The sequence below is a fragment of the Engraulis encrasicolus genome, chromosome 17 (assembly GCF_034702125.1).
Source record: "Engraulis encrasicolus isolate BLACKSEA-1 chromosome 17, IST_EnEncr_1.0, whole genome shotgun sequence".
In the NCBI taxonomy this organism is placed as follows: Eukaryota; Metazoa; Chordata; class Actinopteri; order Clupeiformes; family Engraulidae; genus Engraulis; species Engraulis encrasicolus.
The window spans coordinates 9,501,758-9,514,189 of record NC_085873.1 but is presented as its reverse complement, the minus strand read 5'-3'; the positions used below and the strand labels follow the sequence as shown (position 1 = coordinate 9,514,189).

The window sequence follows — 12,432 nt, the reverse complement described above, 5'->3', positions numbered from 1 at the left end:
CAACTAGCAAGTAATGAACTAATCGGTAATTTGCATCCCTAGTCCAGAATGTAACACTGTAGAGACTGAAAAGCTCCTGGTCAGTGTTCTCCAATGCTGAATAAGCAACACATCTTATTATATCACAAGTTGCAGTTTAATGACAGATTTTATAAAGACATCATGCAGTTGTGCTAATGTATAGTGGTGAGTCCACTCTACCACAAATCCCATTAAATTCATCACAAAATACTGAAGATACATAAACTTCTGTTTGCGGAGTAAATGTTTCAGAATGTTTTGTTGACCGGGTTGTGGTTAGGGAGCCACTACTTCAATATGTTTGGTCAGATTCAAACAGAAACATTGGTGATTTAGCTGAATTACGCTAAATAAATGATGTCATGTAATTTGAGTGATTTTGGAAGACGTTGTGTACCAGTTCACCAACCAAGCCAACTGGCATAGTCCAATCTCGGCTCTTTCGTATATAATTTAATTTCTGCTTCAATCACACAGATCTCCATGCATGTACACATAGTAACTGCGCTGAGTGGTTTGCATGATGCTGTCACCCTGCATTGCTGTCTTCAACTCGCATCAGTGCCATAGTTAGACGTCTGCTCAATTCATGTTCGTACTTTCAGCACTTTCACTGGACGGGACACTGCTGTTATTTCCAGAACTCCAATGCAGTCATAAGGCTCCTGCCTAACTTAAACACTTTGACTCTGACTGGTAATTATGGATTGCTTTGCTTTGCTTTTGTGTGTTGCTATAACAAACCTGAAGTGAATCCAAGAGGATTTTGGGGCTGTATTATAAGCCTGTTGTGGTGAGGGCCATGGCCACTGACAGCTTTTGCCATGGCCCGAGACATAGTCATCTGAAAGGCCCCACCATGCGATACATACAATGTAATGGGGACCCAATTCTGGGGTCCCACTCTTCCTGGGCCTGGGACACCTGACCCCTTTGCCCCTCCTTGTCGGCCTCCCTGGTGGTGGTTATAGTTGGATGGACAGGCCTGTCGCTGTTTAATTATAGTGGATTGTTCCTGATAGGAATGTGTGACTTTTCCTGGTCTACTGTATGGACTCACTCACACAGACACAGACACAGACACAGACACAGACACACACACACACACACACACACACACACACACACACACACACACACACACACACACACACACACACACACGTGCACACACGCGCGCACACACATGCACGCAAATACACAAATCCGCATGCACACACACAGACACACACACACACACACACGCACGCACACACACACACACACACACACACACACACACACACACACACACATGCACACAGACACACATGCATTGCACACACACACACACACACACACACACACACACACACACACACACACACACACACACACACACACACACACACACACACACACACACACAAACAGACAAAAACAAAAGACAGCGCGTCATCAGTCTTCGTGCCTGTGCATCTTTGCAGATGTTGGCCTGTGTCGTTTTTTATTCATTTTGCGGTACATTTGCAAAAAGCCACATAAAAACCAGAGGCATAATGAAAACATGTGGTGAGCAAAACAACAGCAGGACAAAGAGTTCCCATCTCTGCGGCATGGGCACTGGGCACACTGCACTGCACGCACAAACAGAGCAGGGCACAATATTTACACGTGCTGACCCATTTTCCCTCGTCGTTACGCAATTTACCAACAGCTAAAGGACATCTTTGATACACCACCATACAGTACACACAGGGAAGATCACCACCATTATCACTATACATACTATAGGTTTTGTATAGTGCATGGGTGGGTTCCCAAACTTCACCATGGCAAGGCCCCTCCCCTATCTACCAGTATATTCCAGCCAAGGCCCATCTGACATGGGTCATTTTCTTATGTGCACCCCCTTTCACCACTGGATAGGGTTTGTGCACCCCTAAACCTGTCCAAATAATACAGGAAATAAAAATATATAGACTGTAACTTAAAGAAGAAAATGACCTATGATGGATTTAATCTATTCAATGATCTATGTTGTTTTGTTATATTTTTCCTCCCAACGTGCCACGCCCTTCCTAGCACAGCCAGAAAATTGACAACAAAAGTAGACTGCAGGGGAAGGTTTTATGTCCAAAGTGTTGATATGGAGCTGAACAGTGTACCCATGACTGCCCAGGATCGTGCACATTATATTTCAGTGGGCGAGTGTGACTTTCACCAAACCCCTGCATTCCCATAAACACATGTAAAAAAGTAGGGTGTCAGTATTTCAGGGTAAATGTAAATACATTCAGAATAGAGTAATTATAATGATAGCCGTTTGTATAATATTAATATTCAAAGTGCTCGCACAGTGGAGGCAAAGATGCTCTGAAACTCTGAAACTGTTTCACTGACCAAAGAGTAACAGTATTTTTGAGTCAGGTCAAATGTTATGTTTGCACTGGTATTTTTAAAGTGTAGTGATACTGTACTGCACTTTGCCTTTAGTTGGTTGCAGTTGTATAGTTATATTGCACACTGCCTTTAGTTGGTTGCAGTTCATTGCAGCTGAGGCAGCCAGACAGCAGGGTAGCAGAGGACAGCGCCATAGCAGAGAAAGAGGGGGAGGAGAGGAATAGAAGAAAAGGAGGAGGTGGAGAGGTAAGCAGGGGTGAAGACAGCAGCGTCACAGTGGAGAAAGAGGAGGTGGAGAAGGAGAAGTAGAGGAGGTGAAGGCAGAGGAAGAGGAGACGTGGAGGTGGGAGAGGAGAACAGTGATGTTGTAGAGGCCAGCTCCACAGTGAAAGTGAAAGTGAAAGCCCACCTGGGAAACTATCCACTATAGTAATTAGACAGCAATGGAGAAAGATAAGGAGGAAGAGGAGGTGAGGTGGCATAAGAGGAGGAGGAGGAGGAGGTGTGGTGAGAGAAGAGGTGGTGCGGGAAGAGAGGAGGAGGAGAGAAGTGGAAGAGAGGAAAAGAGAAGGTGGAGGAGAGGAGGAGTAGGAGAGGTAGAGGTAAGATGTACAGGAGGAGAGAAGTAGAGGGGAGGAGGACAGGAGGACTTAAAGCCCTCCTTGTGCCCCTGATATATAGTGCCTGTGTGTGTTTCTCCCTTCCTCCCAGTGAGTCAGGGAGCTCTTCCTTGCCTGCCAGGACAGATTACCGCAGGGGCCAAATGGGACAGCGCCCAGGGGCCCAAGAGCCATAAGGGGGCCCTGAAGCCCAAGCCTCCATGCTGAAATAAACACTTCATTAATGGTCTACATTTATGTTCTCATGTTAAAAATACACTTTTAACACAGCGTTATAAATTTGCTGTTACCAGAATGGCAATGACCAAGTCAGTGCATCACTAAGGTCCCTCTGTTATGCCATATTATTATATGGTTGTGACGTCATCGGTCGAATGCTCCATTCATTTCAACGGGGCTCCCCAACGTTCGCACGTCTGTTATTTTTCGATAACGGACGGGTTGGTCTATAACAGACCGCTGTCAATGGCAACAAGACTTTTCACTGCTAAAGCGACTTTTCAACAAGACTCTAATCAGCTGCTGTGATAGACTACACCTGTTGTCCTGGCTACCTAGCTGTTGCCTAGCGGTGTTCCACAACGGCACTGTTTTGTTTTGCGCAGCAACAATCTTAACATTACATAGGCCTAAAGAAATGTCCCAGCCATGTGTGAATCATTTAAGTATATCCATATAATAAGCGGGTTAACTTTCGGCGAGTCGGTCGCTTTGTGGAATAGCAGCACTTCAGAGAGAACAAGACCCCTCCGCTCCGCGTCGGGGTCTAAAGATTCTCTCTGTCGTGCTGCTATTCCACGGTAGCGACCTTCTCGCCGAACGTTAACCCTTACGTAAAGTAATACTATGGTCATTAATCTTTCAATGACAATGAGTGTCATGAAAAGCGCTACATAAAACCTATGTATTATTATTATTATTATTATTATTATTATTATTATTATTATTATTATTATTATTATTATTATTATTACAGCATGCCACTGGTGCGGTGTGCATTATGGAATTACTGTTCGTATTTTCACATTTTCTCGGGGGGCTAGAACCTCCTGACCCCCAACAACAAAGCCTCTCTTCAGTTAACACTCAAATCTTTTGGAACCCCATGATTCAATGGAGAAGGGGGGCCTTTCTTGTTGTCTGGCCCAGGAGCCCTTGTTGTAGTCATAATCTGACCCTGCTTGCCTGCTCTCTGTGGCCAGGGCCTCTGAGGAGTGGCAGGGCTAACGAAGGCCCCACAGCAGGAGAGGGTGGGGGGGGTGGAGGCGGGTGGGGGGGCTACGTTTGGGGTTGAGTTTGTGGTGCCCATGAATGTCGGAGTTCAGCGGGGTCCAGCAGCTTGGTTGGCTTCCCTTGGCCAGTGGAGTATGATGCACAGTGTGTGCTCGCTTTCTCTCTCTCTCTCTCTCTCTCTCTCTCTCTCTCTCTCTCGATCACTCTCTGCCTATCACTGTTGTCAGTCAGTTTCTCTTGCTCCCCCCCTCCGCATACATGCAGACACACACACACACACACACACACACACACACACACACACACACACACACACACACACACACACACACACACACACACACATGGGCGTGTGCGCACGAACACACACATTTAGTCAATATCCATTTATTTCTCAGTTCTCACTCCGCCCTCACCCCCTGCTCTGTCTTTGCTAAAGTTTCTGTCTCTCTTTTAGGGATGGTGTTGATGGGAAAGCTACAATTCGATTAACCTGCTTCCCAGAGAGGCCTGAAAGGAAAGAAAAGGACCTGCAAGGAAACATAGCACAGTTTTTTTTTTAAAGTAAAAGTGCTGTGCAGAGTTTTGTGCAGCTTTTCTTACTTGATTGGAGAGAGGGGGGTGTCCTGAAGAGTTTTTTGTTTCAAGCCAAAAAATCTGGGTCATTTCAAATATCTGCGCAAGAACTTGCAACTAGCATAGTTAATACCACATGTTGCGGTTGTTGTTTTTAGCCCAATTTTTCACCCCCCCTACCTCCTCCCTTCCTCCCGCCTCCCTTGTTCTCTCTCTCTCTCTCTCTCTCTCTCTCTCTCTCTCTCTCTCTCTCTCTCTCTCTCTCTCTCTCTCTCTCTCTCTCTCTCTCTCTCTCTCTCTGACTCCATAGCAAGAAACATAAAAAGAAAACATCGAGAAGACATTGCGTGGGCAGGGAGTGTAATGGGACACATAATGTACATATTTCACTTCCAACATACAGACAAACATGTTCTCCCTATAGGCTACAGTGCTTTTCATTTCTCAACAAGATCCAGACCCATGTTTCGGTGCTATAGTAAGTGCTTTCATGAGAGAAAATAGTTTGAGCTACAGTGAGAAAAAAATGTGATACCATGTACCTTTGCATCATTGTTGCATTGCCATTTGCCAGTTGTAGAGTTGTAGAGTTGGCAGTTGTATTTACCTTTGCATCACTGTTGCATGCCAGATTGCCAGTTGTAGAAGGGTGAGCAGCATCATGTATGATGACAACAAATATTGCTGATGTCTTGAAGTTACCATAGGCTGATGACAGATAGGCTCGGGTGCAGCTATTGAGGCTATGTTTTGCGTACAACAGTAATTTCATTGGAGTACAATAGTAGAGTAGAGCAGATGTACTTTACCAAACATAAAAAATAAAGATATCGAGAGTAGACACATCACACGTTTATGCAGTTTAACCTGCACAGAATTGCACAGCACCTGTGGAATACTGTAGTAGTCATTTAAAAGTCTTAACTACCATAGCACTACACTACTACAACATTAGTAATACATTCTTTAGTAATACATGGCAACTTGATCAGTGCTATTCTGGTAAAAGCAATTTTTTATAACTGGGGTCATACTATTTTAACTTGTGGGAGAAAGGCAATCTGAGAGATTACTGTAATCTGAGAGAGAAAAGAAAGTCCATGTTGCTATCTAGGCTCCTACACTGTACTGTTATGTTGATAGTGAAAGAGTTACCCCTCCCATTCTTATCTCAGTAAAACATGTGTTTTAAATTAATAAGCAATAAGCCACGAGAGGCCGTGGGTTGTGCTCGATTTATAACGGGTATGGGGAGTGGGGCACGCCACGCCGCACCGCGTCTAATTTAGACGCGCATAGAATCTTCAGTTGGAAGGTGTGTGTTTAAGCCCGATTTACAACGGCTATCAGCCAATCAGAATCGAGAACGAGATCGCAGCGTGTTAGATATATGGCGCTGTGCACGGTCATAGTGGTGTAGTACCATGTTGGTAACTTTTTTTTTCAGTCACTATTACAGTGTTCCATTAGGCAAGCCTCCCCTAAAGCTGCTGTTGTCGTCTGACTGTCTGCTTTTTCATGGTGCTCCTCTGGACAGAGACATGCCACCAAATTGAATTCACAACCTATTCAAGGAAGAAATTGCATTGAGAATTGTATGTCTTCTATTTAATGGACCTGACAGAAATTCACTTTACTAGTGGGAGAACGGTCCATGTTGCTCTCGAAGCCCCTGTACTGTACTTTACTATACTGTAGGCCTACTCTACAGTGTGTTGCTAGTGTTGACTGTAACTGTTACAATCTCGTGAAAAAAGGTCTCTACCATACCATCAATTACCACTGAGCCGTACAGACATGACGTCTCCCAATGGCATTTCACGCTGCGCACATTCACGATTTGGAGAGATGCCATGGAGAAAGCATCCCGGATAACACCGCCCTTGTGTGTGTGTGTGTGTGTGTGTGTGTGTGTGTGTGTGTGTGTGTGTGTGTGTGTGTGTGTGTGTGTGTGTGTGTGTGTGTGTGTGTGTGTGTGTGTGTGTGTGTCTGCGTGCAAAAACATCGCACTGTGGCATATCTGACATGCCTATTGTGTGGGTATTCTTAGTCATCTGTGGCTCTCTACCCAGACACATACACACACACACACACACACACACACACACACACACACACACACACACACACACACACACACACACACACACACACACACACACACACACACACACACACGTTCACTCGCATTCACTCAATCTTCCCGCCATGGTACCATGCTGCACATCCCACACAAAACACAATACTGTTGATTGTAGCACTAAAAAAGAATGTGTGAGTCTGCCTCTCTGTGTGTGTGTGTATGTGTGTGTGTGTGTGTGTGTGTGTGTGTGCGTGTGCTAGTGTGTCACAGGCAAGCCAGTGGTTGGGGTTGAAAGGACACAACAAAAGCTTGTCTGTTCTCAACTCAGAGGAAAAAGATGACCACTTCCTGTACCATCACTGGAACCGTGCTGTCATGCTATTGGACAGAAACCATCCATCAACAAAGGCCATTGGCCACTGACAGAATGACTTATCACCCAGTAATCAGTAATGAGAGGTTGAGGGTGTGTGTGTGCACACTCTAATGAGAGGTTGAGGGTGTGTGCGTGCACACTCTACGTTTGGTCAGTTACGTAGGCCTACGTAATTCTTTTCACATGGTCAAACGGTCAATACCTTTGTAAGCCATTTGCCTTTTACAGTTTGCCCAGTTTTTTTTCCAGTTCTAGTTTCCGATTTTCATCCATTTCATATTTAATCTAATGTTTGGAGGTGTGAAACGCTCCACCTTAGAAGAACCCACCACAAATTTGATCCAACCAGCACAGAGTCAGCTGATCGTGAGCCAAGCACACATACTTACTCAGATAAGTAACCTCTGTTGGTTACCTCTGTGTTTCGTTTTTTTGTTTAACTTTTACGTTTGACATCTCTGGAAACAATCCATCATAAAAGGTCTAGATAATGATGCCGTGGTTGTTCAATTTATAACCATGGGGGGAGGAGGAGGCAAGCGAGGAAAGAGGCTTGAAGCCACACAAGTTTTGAATAGTAAGTTTTAACTGTTTCTGTCCTTGCAAATCTTGCTGAAAATCCACACCGTCATTCTCTCAGTGTATTGTAGATTTTATGAGTTAGGATTGACGCACTAGATTTGGATGAGGTTTGCTGTGCAAAATTAAAAAAAGGATCACTTGCTCTCCATCACTGGACACACTGCAGTGAGCTGGGTCGAGATGCGTCCAGTATGTGGAATAAAGGACTGGCCTGTCATGCTATTGGACACAAATGATCCATCAAACGCAGGCCAAGATGGTGAGGCCATCACATCACCCTCCACATGGAGTTGTCAACGGGAAGGGAAAGCAAAGTCAAGGGATGAGAGGAATGGTTCAGTGTATCAAGACAGAGGGCGCATAAACTGGTCAGTTGTCCTGGGCCCAGGGAAGGGCCCATTTGACGTCGTATGTATTGACAGATGGGCCCTCCAAATGATTGTGTCCCAGACCCAGCCAAAGCTATCAGCGACCCTGAAGACATGCTCCCTTTTTCAGACTTAAAAGGTGACAGTATGCTACTCATAAAGGCAAGGGGAAAGGGAAGCAGGACGGCATCAACCACAGAGCCAATGGGATGGATCTCTGATGGATTGGATTGCTGTGATTCATTAGTGTTGAAAGACATTCAATCAAAGGCCTTTTTTTATTTGGAACTGTCATGGTTGAAAAAAACACACACACTTCCCGCCCTGTCAAAGAACTGTGATTAGCTCAGAAGTCCCTTGAGACACCCTTAAAAGAATCCCTTTTGTGGGTTTCTGATGATGCACGCATGTTAACCACAAAGTCTCAAGCGAACTAGTCTTTGAAAGACTCCATTAATGAAACTGCCTGTCTCTGAGGAGAGGGGTAATATGGCAGTTATTGTTGTGGTGGCGTTATTTTGGTAACAATCTCTGGGAGGCTTGTAGCCTATTTTTATAAGACTATACTGACATTCATAAGGGTTATAATGTGCTCATAATAATGTTCTCATAATTTGCACACTCATGACTGTATTTATAAGGAAGCTTAGAAGTATCCACGATTGCAATGTGTTGGAATATGGTTTATGAATCACTGTATCGTCTGTTTATAGCTATTAATTCTTCACATAGCCTATTTTATGAGTGCATAATAAGCCATTCTATCTCCTTTGGGGGCATTGACATGGTTAAAAACCCACTTCCCGACTTGTCATAGACTCATGATTAGACTCCCCTGTGACGCCCTTGAAAGAAGCGCCACACATGTTCATCATAAAGTCTCATAAAGACTCCAATCATGGAGTCAATCATCAGTCTTTCTCTGAAGGGAGCAGACAGGGATAAAATGGAAGGGAAGTGCACCTGGGAATAAGGGAAAGCCCACCTGAGAAACCATCATTGTGACACAGCACTCCACAGCACACACGGAATTGCATTTATGCCTCACCCATGCCAAATCGCGCCCCAAATCTCTCTCTCTCTCTCTCTCTCTCTCTCTCTCTCTCTCTCTCTCTCTCTCTCTCTCTCTCCCTTTCTCAAGGGCACACAACTTGAGCCTGATCTGGAAGGAATTGCGTCAAATTTATCACGCAAACCAACATCCGAAATTGCGTCCAGATTCCAAAGCTTTGCCTTCTGTCTAGAGCACATAGATGGCTTCTGATTGGTCTAGCTTCAAATGCGAAAATGTCCCGCTGTGCCTTTACCAAAACCATCCCTAAACCTAACCTGTCAGTAATGCAATGTTTTTGAGTTGTAAAGCTGTGCCCTGACCAAAACCATCCCTAAAACTAACCTGTCACAGGGATGCGCCTACCGGTTCAAATATGCAGGAATTATCATGAAGCTCGACCAGTCAGAAGCCGAATTTGGCCATCTGTGTGCTCCAGACAGCAGCATGACCACTGCACATGTGTGGTATCAAAGGGAATGCGTCGTAATCTGGACACAATTTCAGATTATGGTTTGTGTGACAAAATAGACGCAATCCCTTCGAGATCATGTCGATTTTTGATCCAATCAGAGCAGAGTCAGTTGATCGTAACACAAGTAGGCCTAGCCTTTTACTTTTGACACCTCCGAACAATGGCATACAAGAACAAAATGTTTAATTGGTCACATGTCTTTCCTGTTGATGTCTACCCAACAGCAGACCTTGAACAATGGTCTATACAAGATCAGGGATCTGCTAAATGTAATGTAATGCAATGCTTTGAAGTTTAAAGGCTAACGACATGTCTTTCCTCCTGATGTCACCCCACAGCAGGGCTTGAACAATGGCGTGTACAAGAACTCGTCTCCGTACGGGTCCCTGAACAACATAGTGGAGGGCCTGAACTCCCTGACGGACCACTTCTCCGACCTCTCCCTCTCGTCTGAGCCACGCAAACCCAGCAAGCGACCGCCGCCCAACTACCTGTGCCACCTGTGCTTCAACAAGGGACACTACATCAAGGACTGCCCACAGGTAAGGATCTCTGTGTGTGTGTGTGTGTGTGTGTGTGTGTGTGTGTGTGTGTGTGTGTGTGTGTGTGTGTGTGTGTGTGTGTGTGTGTGTGTGTGTGTGTGTGTGTGTGTGTGTGTATGAGTGTGTGGGTGGGTGTGTGGTTGTGTGTGTGTGTGTGTGGGGGGGGGAGGGTTCGGGGTGTGTGCGTGTGTGTGTAAAACATGTATCCATGCTGAGAAAAAGTTATGTTCAAGGACTGAAAGACCAATCTATCTCCTTATGTGTACTGTGAACCATGAGCTGGTCGGTGCACTAGATTATGTCCGCACATTATAGACAGTCGTGAGACAGGTTTGTTTCACCGTAGTGATGATGTGCTCTTGAAATGGTAATCCTGCTCAGTACGAGAGGAACCGCAGGTTCAGACATTTGGTTTTGTGCTCCTGGCTGGGGGATTATGACTGAACAGCTCTAAATCAGAATCCCTCCCTAAGTGCTTCGGTTGGTCTGGAATAGCTGGTGAGCAGAACTGTTCGTGACTGGGTCGGGGTGTGGCCGGAAAAGGGCTGCACCTCTCCTGACACTACAACCCATGTTCGTGGTGCTAAATCTCTCGTAAACGACCTATATTGCTGGTTAGGGATTGTTGGGTTTGGGTCTGGGCATGCTTGCTGTGTGACTTAAGTGTGCAATTGTGTGCAAACGATGCACAGACTGCCCTCACAAATGATCGAGGCACTCCACACAAAACTCTAAGAATCATCCAGGGGGGAAATAGCACATGGGGCTCTGATTAATATTGTACGCCATTGTTTGATTCTTCCGCGACCTCAACACAGATGGTCGGAATCTCACCCCTTGCAGTTGTGTCAATATTGTGCCGCATGCACATGTCCTCGTTCCTTGTGTCAGTTGTCTTAGCCTGCAGTAAGCTTACCTGTGCCGTAGGAGATATGAATAGGATTAGGTTTGGGCAATATAGCAAGCATCCTTTAGCTTTGGATTAGCATTGCAAGCATTATACCGTTTTTCTTCACGCCATTTCCCTAACCCAGACACCGTTCCTATTCTTGGTAATTACCCTTACCTTAGGGCAGTCATGGGTAAGCGGTTAAGGCGTCAGACTTGTAGCCCAAAGGTTGCCAGTTCGACTCCCGAGCCGCCAGGTTGGTGGGGGGAGTAATTAACCAGTGCTTTCCCTCATCCTCCTCCATGAGGTACCCTCAGCATGGTACCGTCCTGCCGCACTGCTCCTTTGGGGCGCCATCGGGGGCTGAGGCATCAATGCAATTCCGTTGTGTGCAGTGAACACTTGTGTGATGTGGAGGGTGCAATGACAATGGGAGTTGGAGTTTTCCAGTTGGGCTTTCACTTTCGCTTTCTTTCACGTACCGAGCCCCCCACCGACATCATGTGGAGGTGATGTCGCTCTTGGTGAACCACCAACCACATGAGTTGCCTTATGAATAATAAAAAGCCAACCACACTGCAAAAACAGACTGTCAAGGGGGGTTGTAGCTGTGGTGCACTGCATTAATGCACCACCATAACCGGGCAGTGTGTCCATGGGGACCCGGGTTCGAATCCGGCCTGGGTCTTTTCCAAATCCTACTCCCCATCTACTGTATCTCTCCCACTTTCTTCACTGTCATATCAATGAAGGCTGAAGCCCGCCACCCTAAAAAATATGTATTAACCAAGTAAGACACAGCTGTTACCAGAATGGCAATGACCACAATGACTGGGAAAAATTCACTTTTTATACATGAAAAGGTGGATCTTCTCCATGTCTGCTGTTTTGAATTTGAATTTGAATTTTATTTTGCTATTTTGAATTGAAGAGACACTGACGAAGGCAACAGCCGAAACGTTTGTCTACACTTCTGCTGCTATGTAAATACAAAAGAAAAAAGAAGAAAAGAAGAACCTGAGTGCGATCCACTTTTTCACCTTTCTATTTTGAATTTTTGAAAAACATCTTTAGCTGCAAAACTCACTGTACTTTAAAACATTAGTTTATTACTTAATGAATATTCATAAAAAGGTCAAATTTGGCAATAGGCAGCACAGTTTCAATGAGCAGCATAGTTGCAACACCTATACTCTGGCCACCATCCTACACAGTGCACCTTTAAGGGGCTGCA

General features: G+C 45.2%; 1 protein-coding gene across 2 annotated transcripts in view; it reads left to right on the top strand.

The window, feature by feature from the left end:
- The window catches only part of LOC134467224 (zinc finger CCHC domain-containing protein 24-like), an 89,553-nt gene that overhangs the window by 3,771 nt on the left and 73,350 nt on the right, over positions 1–12,432 (top strand). Inside the window, exon 2 of one of the 2 annotated variants that reach the window (XM_063221137.1) lies at positions 10,109–10,309. In XM_063221137.1, the coding sequence (XP_063077207.1) occupies positions 10,109–10,309 (201 nt within the window). Of the gene's footprint in view, positions 1–10,105; positions 10,310–12,432 lie in introns of both variants that reach the window. The other variant, XM_063221136.1, reaches the window with a different exon arrangement.